The 12,607-nt window shown below is 35.2% G+C and overlaps 1 protein-coding gene across 1 annotated transcript; it reads right to left on the minus strand.

Moving 5' to 3' along the window:
• Positions 1–587: 587 nt before the first annotated feature.
• On the minus strand, positions 588–5,176 carry LOC136847791 (uncharacterized). Its single transcript, XM_067119702.1, has 2 exons — positions 5,053–5,176; positions 588–2,847 (listed from the first exon to the last, which is right to left on the minus strand). Exon 2 carries the CDS (start codon positions 2,811–2,813, stop codon positions 1,611–1,613), a length of 1,203 nt encoding a protein of 400 aa, XP_066975803.1. The 5' UTR covers positions 2,814–2,847; positions 5,053–5,176; the 3' UTR covers positions 588–1,610.
• Between the last annotated feature and the right edge of the window lie 7,431 nt (positions 5,177–12,607).

Here is a 12,607-nt window from a genome sequence, read left to right on the forward strand (position 1 = left end):
TTATTTAGTTATTCGCTTATCTTTTCGTTGAATCATTTGTACCAGCATAAATTCATGTTTATGTACATGACATTGATTTATTTCATATTTTTATGAATGGTATTTTAGTCTAATGGGTAATTTGTCAGTAGATTGCATCTTATAATGTAGGCCTAACCTTATCTGACGTTCTTGAAAAACGTTCTTCTTTACAAAGATAAGTTTTAGTTTTAACTTATATAATAAATCAATTAATCCTATTGAAAATAACTGTTTTTGCTTTAACCTCTACAGGAATGAATCACAACGGGGCACCATGGGTTATATTTCGTTGTTCATTTGCTACCTACCAAAGGTCTTGATATCGAAGAGGACTGGAACCAAAGTTGCCTGTCGCGGGTAAAACCAATGTATGGGAATTCATTGCATAATAGCCCACTTCTTGCTTTGAAATAGTGTCGGTTAGGATGGTTTACTATTTTGGTCAATTAACTACATAATATAACCTGTTGCTCCTACATTTGATATGTTTCATGTATGGAAGCAGCCTTAGACTAATTCTGCAGTAAATCTTTGGATATAAGGATTGTGTAAAATAAAACCCCATAAACTCAAACAATTTTATTAATGAAAATGACTGATTCAGGGGACCTTTCTATAAAGTTAATTCCTAGAATGTAATGATATGAAGTAACCAAAATCCGTGTTATTGGAAAGCAGTGGGTTAACAGCGTTCTTTAAATACTTCACATCATAAATTTAAGTATTCTGTACTCTACAGACTTTGGAAGTGAGGTGACTCGTAAATCTGTCTTTTTTTTTTTTTTTTTTTTTAAGCTTACGACGCCATCTGAATGCGGTGTCCAATCCTCTTAGTATCTTTTAGTTGCTGTTTACAGGAAAGCAAGACTTTTCAGCTACATTTTGATGTAAATTTAAGCGCAAGCATGATTGGAAGAAGAGGGCGCGTGTTATAAATTGTAAAGGCCATTAACAATAATTTTACATGTCGTATGAAGAGTCACAAAATACATGCAAAGTAACTTGAATTCAAGCAAATAAATAAATAAATAAAGTATATTCTTTTGAGCGAACCTAGTTAACACTTGCCCACTGCGTTTTAGATGTTCAGTTACTTCGTGGAGAAATTAAAGCTGTACTGAAGTATATAATCTTGCTTGAATGCGTCGTGTGACATTTCAGTGCATTTGAAATACTTCCCCTTAATCTTACTCTTGGTTAAATGTATGTCTTCTTAATAGCTTCTGAACATAAAATTAGTAAAAGGACTTCTTTATACTTTCATGTTATTTTGACTATATTTTCATGCACCCATTCCAACTAATTACTGTTTCTGCGAAACGGAAACAAAGCTTCATCTAGGTCATGGCGTCACATTTTTTGTCTGAAAATCAATGTAAATCTTTGCTTTCAAGGTCCCCTTTCTTGGCAATTCCATAGTGCAAAAATTAGAGATTACGTTAATCCTAAAGTAAAAGTACTCAATGTCCTAATTCAAAATTATTTTTCTGCTTTATGCTCACACAGATTGGTTTCCGGGGGCGGCAAGAAATAATCCATACACAAACAACTTTTTGCAAAACTGAAGGCGAATAAGTAATACCTCTTCTTCAGAACAGTGCAACTATTAACCTGTAATAATAGTCTACCAAGTCCGACAGCTCGTGTTTCTTAGCAAAGTTAATGAATGGATCAAGTGCACCAAGTATTTTTTGCTCAAGACTTATAGAATCAGGCTTCTCTTCGATAATCTTGCATATATTCTTATTGTTGTCCCAAAAGTGGCCTATTTTACAGCGGCATAGTAAATGGTTTGGGACGTAGAAAGGGTCTTGTGTTAGTGGGTTACAAGAGTGTTTCATCTCCTTGTAGTAATACCGCCCAACACAATTTTGTGCCCTTTTTTCGTGTACATAGCCTTCTTTGCAAATGCAGGTGACATTAATGGATTCTGTAAGGAGACGGTGGAAGTTCCTGTTGTCCTCAAACTTGACATGGCATTTGCCCGTACTTCCTTTGCTTGTGCAGATATCCTTGTCAGTGCCTAGGTCCCAGCAAGGTTTAGGACAGAAGGCTCCAAAAGCGCAGTCAGTAGGGTTCAGATGATTGTAAGAACAAGGCTTCGATATACTGAGATACTTTACGTTGTGTGTAGTATACCAGCACATGAATTGCATAGATGTTAGGAGGAATTTATAATGGTCGACTATTTCAGATGCATCAGTGTTTTTTAAATCTGGTGGACTAGGTGTCCCTGAAACCAGCGGATCGGTTTGCAGGCAACCTGTCCAGCTCAGATACGTATCTGTGTACTTTTTCTTTATTTTCAAAGCCGTGCAGTTTGAACCGAACGCCTTTTGAGTGGCGGAATCTTGACGACGTAGCCAGGCTTTTATTGTCAATCCATGTGATGCGAATGCCTCTGACAGAAAATCCACACACTTCAGAAAGCCTCTCTTGCAGGAAAATGCTACTGATTGGCTATGCGGCATTATTCGATAAGGAAACCTGGTTTTAATCGATACAGAATCATTTTCTAGTTTGCTGAAAATTGGATCCAGCATGTTTGTAAAGAATTCGATGCCATAGGCGATACTTTCGATTTTGTATTTCATCATAATATCAAACTGTTTGGTCTTCTCAAGTCCACTTACGTCTGGTTTTTCTGGGTTAAAAAATCTAAAGCTTCTGAGGCTGAAACTGTTCTTGGCGGGTTCATTCACCTCTTCATCGGTTACGTTTTCTGCATATGCTACTGAAGTCAGCACAGCCACTATCAGACTCATTACTTTTAAACGGCCGAATTTCATCATATCGTTGGTTCAGACTGGAACACTGTTTCAGAATCTGTATAAAATGTTATTAAACAGTATTAGTGAATACATTTTCCTGCTTAGTGACTCAAAATCACATTTTTTTTATGAATGTCTGTGGTAAATAATTGTTAGTGGATTGCCTAATGTCTAGCAAAGGAAAGAAAATGTTTTATGTGAGTAGATGTCAAGTAGAAAAGCTTCAGGACTTATAAATTAAGCAGAATTATAATGTATATCTGTTTTACACACACACACACACACACAAATTTATTATCTAGAAGTTACACAGAGCATTCAAGATAGAGGGAAAATGGCACTATGTTCCATTACAAAAGAGAAATAGTGAAGTTTAAACTTTGATGCTTGTGACACAACCTCATTTAGCATCAACGCAGCAGAAATCAACTCTTATTTCGAACATTCTAATAGACGCATATAACTATGACTTACGTTTCAAAAAAAAAAAAAAAAGGAAAAAAATTTAGTTCATAACACGTGCAATACATGAACGGAAATCGCGCCTCTGGTGCGCGTGCTTTCTGAGTAGTCACTTTATTTGAATTGGGGCAGTTGAATCACAGATAAGATTTGGCCGGCTCTGTACCATCACCTGCCCTTGCATTAGTCGGAGCCTTAAGGTATTGAAGTGGCTAAGGGGCCTAGTGTAGACTTGTGTGCTGAGTGCCTCTGCCAAACCAGTAAAGACGACAGGTTTGTAGGTTCACTGGCCTGTTTGACGGGGGAAACCCACTGTTTCCGTGTAGTAGGCTAACAATGGCATATCGCAGGCTTACTCGAATGTAAGTGCTTCAGTAACATTCATCAATAAATGGGCTAATTTACTAGAGAACACGAAAAACTAATAGTATCATCAGAAGTACAAAAGGTGAGATAAAGGTCCCGTCTGTTATAAGTAAAATATTTCATAAAATTAGCCAGCTTAGTACTATTACAGTTTATTTCATTTCATCTGTCCACTCACCAACGTAGGTTTTAGATAGAAGCGGGACAATACGCATAGCTAGATCTCGATGAACTGCAATCAATGTTTCCAGTATCGTAGGCTTACTGTGATAAATTCTTGCGTGTAAATTGCACGAGTAGGATGATGTTCGAAATATCATGGAATATCGTCAATGATGCTGTCTGGGAAAGGTGACAGGAGCAACTACCTCAATATTGGTTGGAGGCCGGGAAATTTCAGTTTATGCAAGAGTGGTGTTGCGATTTTCTTTTCACAATACTTTGCATATTTATATAATTTTCTTGAGCATTCAGATCATTAAAACAGCTCAGTGACTGTGCAATTTCAGGAGTATTTTACCAAACTTATAGAGCAAAAGTTTGAAATCTCATTGAGTTCCCGGGATCCTTTGTGTATTGATGGCATACGTACGGCATAAAAGGCTAGCCTAGACTTATTTTTTTTTTTATGTAAGGTACTGGAATAACATTTGGATAGAATGAATAAATAAAGGTTACAATAAGAAAGTAATTTTGATTGATGAAATGAAAGTATGTTTAAAAGAAGGCCAGCGAAATAAAAAATACCTGACGAATAGGCCTATCGTTCGATTGTCAGTGCTTTGTTGTTCTAGAGGTCAACATCAATAGAGGGTGTTTTTCCAGTTTATGGATGTGGATATAACTTTGGTATCATAATAAAGTTATTTTCATATTCATGCAGTGAAATTGTACATAGAATAGTTGGAATGATAAGGAAATCTTGTAATCTGAACATTTTGTGGACATAGGTCTATGTGTAGTATGGCCCTATACTTGTGAGATAAAACATTATTACTGAAAACCCTTGTTGGTTTGTGCTTGATCAGAGTAGACTGTTTTATACAAGTTCGTCTTTCGTGTGTTTGTACTGGTACCAATATTATCGATACAAGTCGGCATGTTTATGATTTGTATAAGAAGGTATGAGGGTTCTTTGTATGTTTAAACATTCAAATATGTTACTAAAGAAATTGTTTAATATTTATCACGATAAGCCAGCGGTATCGGAAACGTTAATTGTCAGCCAGTCACGATCTACACATGCGCATTGCCACAACTTCACTGGACAGATGGAATGAACCCGACTGTGGTAGACCTTTTTGCCTTCAAAAGAAATGCCTTGCCGCCAAGTAAATCAGCGCACTCACTAGCACTATCCTAGGTCTAAATCAGGAGGCTTAAAATTGGCTTACAGAACCTACTAAAACACCAGGGTGAATAATTCCCTTACCAATGAATTTTTTTGCAAGGAGAGGCCCGAGACCTTCTAGTTGTGCATCAGATTCAGATGGCTTCCAGTAGAATACTGAAGAGGTGACTTACTGACTTCGGTGACGGGAGAGACTGAGAGATAGCATGGGATACGACGTCGCTATCTGCTTATTTCGATAAATGCTGAGCATCAGCATTTTTTTATATGATGCTGTTTTCGAGTGGGATTTGCTGACTTCGTCAGCGAATAGCTATACGTTATAGTTGTTTTTTTTTTTTTTTTTTTTTTTTTTTTTTTGGCGGAAATGTAAAGAGAGTCGTTAAATTTCATATGTTTACTTGGTAATCCGAATGAAAGTTTTATCTAATAACCAAAATTTCGCCATCAAATTTATGTCTGTGAACAAATCTACCGAATCGAGTGACTGGGAAAAAAAATATTAACGTTATAAAATAACATAAAATAACAAATATACTGTAAGAATTAAATTAAATAAATGAATGGGGTGGAAGAAACCAGTTTTCAGTTTCAGGAATGCGTTAGGCCTAGGTTACTGAGCTCTTGCCAATACGTACGGAAAACTAGTAATTTCCTCTGTAGCAGGATATCAACAAATATTGTAAAAAATTAAAAAAAGTTCATGACAGAAACTGACATGGACACCATTTGATACTACTGTTGGTGGCATGACATAAAACGATACCAGATAAATAATCGTCTATATGACAGTTTCTGGGTTTTTAGAAAGCAAAATATTAAACAAAATCATCCCACATAATGTATTGTGGTTAAAATATGTTGAAGACATAACATGTATTTGAAAAGGGAACGAAACTGTGAATACTCCCATGGACAAATTGAATTAACTGGTCTCATCAGTAAAATTCTTGGATTACTTTATACATAGTAGTAGCCATAGGCTTAAATATAGTGTGAATAGATAACCTACCAATACTTCAGCCTCCGTAGACTTTTATTCTTGGCAAAGCAATGCAATAAAGAAATCAGTTTTCACGACCATGTGTCGGAGACCGTTGCATTTAAGAAGCTTTGTGTAATTGTTGGTGAAATAGATATAATTGGGAATAAAGTTAAGAAATTAAAATATCCCAAGTTGATGTAGCATTTAAGAACAATAATGCAGTGAAGCAACTATTTATAAAGAACTCTCCCGACAGTACTAAGGGATGTATATATCAAGTCCCATGTAAGTCATGTGGCAACTTTTATATAGGTCAAACTGGAAAATCATGTATGTATGTATGTATATATATATATATATATATATACATATATATATATATATATATATATATATATATATATATATACAGAGAGAGAGAGAGAGAGAGAGAGAGAGTTACATATATAAGTAGTACTACAAGAATCTGCATCTTGTGATTAAAGCATCACTAGTCGAAAATGAAAAATGTGTATGTATATGTATATATATATATATATATATATATATATATATATATATATATATATATATATATATATATATATATAGAGAGAGAGATATAGATAGAGAGAGAGAGAGAGAGAGAGAGAGAGAGAGTTACGTATATAGGTGGTACTACAAAATCTGCGTCTTGTGATTAAAGCATCAGTACTATAGTCGGCGAAAATGTCCAAACCTGTGATTTTTTTTACTAAACCCTCCTTGTACTAAAATTACTGTTATTATGTAAATGTGTTTATCATGGTATTTGCCTCTTCTTTTTCGTAAAAAATGTTTGAAAGAGGCTTTTTTTATCGAATTTTCCTTACTCGTACTAAATTTAAAGGTATTTGATGTATGTGTCATTTGCCTTGGCGCATAATTTGTAATTTCAATGTTATCATTTAGCTCAATTTGTCAAGGCGTAGATCATGCAGTCATACATAGAAAACTCATTGTTTTTCCCTACTTGAAATGAAGAAATTGATTTCACTAGTGACGAATGCCTACTATTAAATCAGAAATATCCCGTTGTCTCAGCACTGAAGTTTTCCTCTCGCATTTATCATTTATTTTGCAACAACAGATTATATTATTTGCTTCACAGCTTACATGTCACACGATGTTAATATCTCTTGTGTACATTCAAAATCGTCAATAAGGAGAATCTGGTAACTGAAATAGATTTAGATAGAAGTGGCTATTTATTCTACTATTGTTATTACTAAATTGATTTAACCAGGCACCTGAGCCGATTAACGGCTCTCATAGGGCTGGTCATATTTGTTCTACTGAGATGTGTTCATTTGATAGGAAGGAAACTAGAAAACCTTGGTTTAATTAAAGTATATTTTCGTGGGTCAAAAATATTATGATTAATATTTTTCACTTTGTTCTTTCATTATTCATTTTTTGCATAGGCAGATTTTGCTTCAGTTTCCTCTGAAATATAATAATTAATGGTTTGTGTTCACTATCGACGAATGCGTATCTATTTTTGCGTATGCTGGTTCGTGTACTTTATACACATGAAAATTATGAATATGGCGTCAAAGTGTAGTATTATGTTTTCGTCCATTTGACTGTGTTAACATTAACCGTCATTAGCTCGGCGGGTATTTTCAAGTGATTTACCACACAACGACTGAAAAGGGAGCTACTATTATACCAGCCGGGTAAAAATGTGCTATTTATTTACTGAAATAACGTTGCCCTTGAATTACATGCAACTTAACAGAGTGGAAACTCAACCAGATATCAGATATACTCCGCGTGTTTTTGCCCAAATGACTCTACCATGGACATTCAATTGTTGATTTAGTGCTTGTCATTTGACAGTTTTATGTTGGGTGGAAAAGCATTATTACAGAGAGAGAGAGAGAGAGAGAGAGAGAGAGAGAGAGAGAGAGAGAGAGAGAGAGAGAGAGAGGCTAGGGTGGTTTAAAATGTGGAGGTTGTATGATAACGCAAATCATATTTTGAAAATAGCTGTAGTTTCTTAAAAGCTTTTGAATGTCTGGTAAAGCTAGACTTTATTATCGTTGCCGAGTATTTATATTCATGCCTCAAATTGCTGAATTAAGGACGGAATGTTCCCATCTTGTCCTAAGAAATTTTTGTGATATGTATCTATCTATACATTAAAAACTCAGTGTATTACGGTGGAAAAAAAGAGTTTATTTTATTTCGGTATATCTAACTTAAGTGTTCCTACTGATTTGTTCACATTTAAAGAAACCTTGATACGAAAATGTATTTCACACACACACACACACACACACACACACACACACACACACACACACACACACGTATAACTGGTAACTTTAAGTGAAATCACTAACAATTCTAGTATAAAGCGGATAACGCTAACTACAATATAGTGAATCTCAGCATATGAACAACTAACATAAATAGAATAAGGGCAGGTAAATATCTATGTAGACCAATAAGCAACTGAATATTTGTTTGCAGTAAAACGCTTGCTGTAAAACTGACGTTTGAGCTATTCTGATACACTTACCAGTGTTGTGCGATTGTACAGTATATTTTAAGTTCCTAAAACACATCTCGAACCTAAAGCACAACTTGAGCATTGGTCTTTCAAGAACTTAAGAAAGCTGCCATTTACTATTATATTGAACGAGGCAGTTACTTTGTTTGGGGTGGGGCTGAATTCAGATATCTGATATCTCATTCTTTCGTCAAGATTCTGTTCCGTCTCTTTCGTTGTTTCATGTCACTTCAGATAAGGATGTTGACGCTTCTCCCTCAGTTAATGAAGTTAGGTCTAGGGAATACGGAATATTTTTCTTCAGACAGATACGAAATGGTAGAAGTATTTCCTCATTTAAGGTTGTGTACGTGAGATATGGCTCCACCTATTTCTGTCTTTTACGAGTTGACAGAAGAATTTGTCAGTCATTTGGAAAACGTAATGTTTAATCTCTGGAGGAAAATTACAAAGTATTTCAGTTTAGAAAATAAGGAGAATGAAAATTACCAGTGTTTCTGTTTTATTTTTGTGAAAATAGCTAAATTTTTATTGTTTAAATACTCTGTTATAAAATATCTTACCAGCTTTCTTTTATTACTTGTTGTTGCTAAATATCCTGGATATGAATTATTTGGGGTCCATCTTTAATAGTTTTATTATTTTCAAGACATTAGGTACACCTCGTTCTTACAGCTAAGTTGAATTTTATTGAAATTATCTTGAGGTATGCTTCGAAATATGGCCTGATTTTTATATTTGAAACATGTTTGTGTCGTGGTTCTATTTCTAATACTTCAGCCCTTTAATGTTTGTTGAATTAGAGTTTTTATTGATCAGTTTGATTATAACGAATCATTTTCCGTTGAATTTTTCAGTAAGGAAAAGGGAAACAGAAAGCTTTTTGTTTGCAATGAAATTAATCCCTGCTTAGAATGCTAGACCTAATACTATGTAGTATTTGTTGTACTGACCTTAAAACTCTCTCTCTCTCTCTCTCTCTCTCTCTCTCTCTCTCTCTCTCTCTCTCTCTCTCTCTCTCTCTCTCTCTTCTTCATCAGTCATGAAAGGTAATTATTTCATTTTTACAGCGTCCGCAATTCTTTTTCTTACTTGTGATCTAACTTGGTTTTCGTCGTTACACGAAACATTTGTTTTGTTCTTATCCTAAAAAAACTATAGTTCATAAGTTTATTTTGCGTGACTTTATTAAGCTATTTTTGTTCCTAATTTTATTCTGTAAAGTGGCATTATTAATATCATATTTATTTTGATTAAGTGCAGCAGTTCTTTTGATCTCGATTAGTTCCCAAATGTGTGACTTATGAATTTGGGAAATAGTGCCTCATTACTTGTTCACTATTCATCTATACACGATAAAACAGTAATATAAAAAATACTTTTATTACGTGCATTATAATTTCGTTTATGCGCAGTGAATTATGCAACATACTTTTAAGCATCTTCGTTTTATACTTTTGTTATTCTGTTGCTTTCTCCGGATGCCAGACTGTAAAGGTTTTAAATGGTGCATGTTTTTCTCTGAAAACATTTCATGCATTTGCATGTTCGCTTGCTTCAGATTTTTCTGGTTCTTACTCCTTAGTATGTTGTATTTACCGAAAAGATTTGCTGGGAAAATCATGCTCCCGTCTGATGATTTTTGTGCTTGAAAACACATCTTGCGTTTAAGAAAATAGATTCAAAGGGAATGCTTTTGCAACATTCTGGTGGCTAAACGTTCTTGTACTATGAAGAACTAAATGCAGTTTAAAGTATTCATTTTAAAAGCAGATAATTCATGAATGCGTTGCGAATATGATAGAAGTGGTTATAAAAATTATAGGGGCATAACAGTAATTATTGTCCCTGGGAAGATGTTTTGTAGAGTTTTCATTGGAAAAGTAAGACCGATTACAAGAATTGGTATGGGAAGGGTAGTAAGTGTCCAGACAACCAATTGTATGGCAGAATCAAGCATTTGTTATGAACCGGTTATGTGATAATTATCAGAGCGTGGGAAAGAGCAGTGCAAGTCGTAAAGGAACCTCGTGAAGCCTTTGATAAACAACAGAGATGCATGGCAGAGGGTGTACAGAAGTGTGTTTCAGTAAATATGTTGAAACCAGTTAAAAGTTTTTTTGATGAATGGGGTTCAGCGTTTGTTAGAACACCCAAAAAATGGTCTTACCCGACCAGGTATTCAGTGATAAAATTCACATATTTTTAGCGTGACCCCAGGAGTGAGTCCTACGGGACCCCTTAATTTATCGAAGTTCGTCGTTGATGTGAACGGTAGCCACGGACCACTCTGGTCCTAATTCTTTTATTGCACGTTGGGGGCTTATCGATCGCCAAGGGTGCTGGTCGCTGGCTTTTTAAGTCGAACCAGTCGCATGCACGGATCGACCTGGATCATTTCAGAGACCATATATTTAGTCAACTGAAATCCGTTTTCGATATGCACGCGTGATCCAGGCCTGCACGCGTCCATTTTAAATTTAGCTTCCATAGTGAGCAAAGCTGCGATGTAATTAACCTTTTACGTTGCTTCGAACGTGCTTGGAGATATTCTTTTGCTTTTCAAGGAACTGAAAAATATTTCTACGGTTCTAAATATAATCTGATAATTCCTCCTGTCAAGATATCCGAGTAAAAAATTTATTTACGACTTTCTTTGAGCATTAATATTATCAGTGCTTATATCATCTTCACCACCATCATTAAATGTTGCTTTTGATGCCATCTTTACAACGAGGCCTATTGAATGCCATAGCATGAGGACCAAAATCTAATATCGCCCCCCTACTGAAATAAATTTTCTTGTGTGAGGACTGCGAGTAGACAAAAGCATAGACCTTGTAACTTCACTCCATATGTAAATATGATTTATTCTCTTTGGATGTGTATTCTGTGCCACCAAAACATTCTTTTCTCTCTCTTCTCTCTCTCTCTCTCTCTCTCTCTCTCTCTCTCTCTCTCTCTCTCTCTCTCTCGTTTCCTTTGTAAATAAAAACCAAATGTCATGAGCCTCATGCCTTCAATTCCCTGAACAAGACTCCTCTGCTGTGTGTGACATCTCAGGTGAGCTGTTTTGTATTGAGGGCATAAAAGCGTATTTAAACATTTATTGCATATATTTGTTTTGACGCCGGGGAAAATGGAGGGTTGTTTTACATTATGATATCTTTAAATATTAGTGATATATTGATAATAGTGTAAAAGGTGAAAGCTGCATGGATTTGTAAAATGACATATTAATGAGAAAAATATATTTCCGTAAGTGGTGTTGCAGTCATTGGTACCCTTTTCATATGATCATATGTTCAAATTTCCAGTTTGTCTTACATTCCAACAATATACAGATCGGTAGTGTTTTAGAGCTTAGTTGCATTTCTTTAGATGCAGTAATTCGTTGTCTGAGGGGGAAAACCTGTTATCAAAACTGGCACTTGTTCCTTTTCAATAAAGCATTTTTTCCCCCGTTTCGGTACAGCATGTTTCCTCCTCTCAGTCTTCAGTGCCAGAGACTTTTGAGCCTTTTAGGTGATGTGGCACTTCGCTTTATGCGGACTTCGTGATGTTCCACGAGGTCGAAAGTGAAGTGAATTCCCCGATGACTGAAATCACTTAGAAGTTTTTGTTTGGATGGCATTGATCCTTTTTATTGGTTAGGAGCGATATATATATATATATATATATATATATATATATATATATATATATATATATATATATATATATATATATATATATATATACATACACTTTACATACTGCAAGGGTAGTACTTTGAACCTTGTCCATCTGTGGTACACAAGTAACTCTGCAAGTATAAACTTATTTCATCCCCTTTAAACCTCTGTTTAAGTATCTTGTAATACAGTGATGAACATTGTAGAAGGAAATGTTGGTTGCGAAATAATATGTTTGCCCTTGATCGTAGCTGGCCAGTAGAATATTGCTTGCATTGTTTCCCCATAGTTTCAAGTTGGTTAATGGAGAGTTCATACAAAAATGGAGAAGTGACTTCCTATAGGGTAGCATAGAGTAAAAGATGAGAAGGTAAGAATTACACTACCAATATACCATAGGTACAGAATACTCGGAGGGGGGATTTTGTGGAGAATGATAAT

This window comes from Macrobrachium rosenbergii, chromosome 17 (genome assembly GCF_040412425.1).
Source record: "Macrobrachium rosenbergii isolate ZJJX-2024 chromosome 17, ASM4041242v1, whole genome shotgun sequence".
Classification (NCBI taxonomy): Eukaryota; Metazoa; Arthropoda; class Malacostraca; order Decapoda; family Palaemonidae; genus Macrobrachium; species Macrobrachium rosenbergii.

Coding starts and splice junctions, on each gene's coding strand:
- LOC136847791 (XM_067119702.1), bottom strand. CDS start 2,813: ATGATGAAATTCGGCCGTTTAAAAGTAATGAGTCTGATAGTGGCTGTG.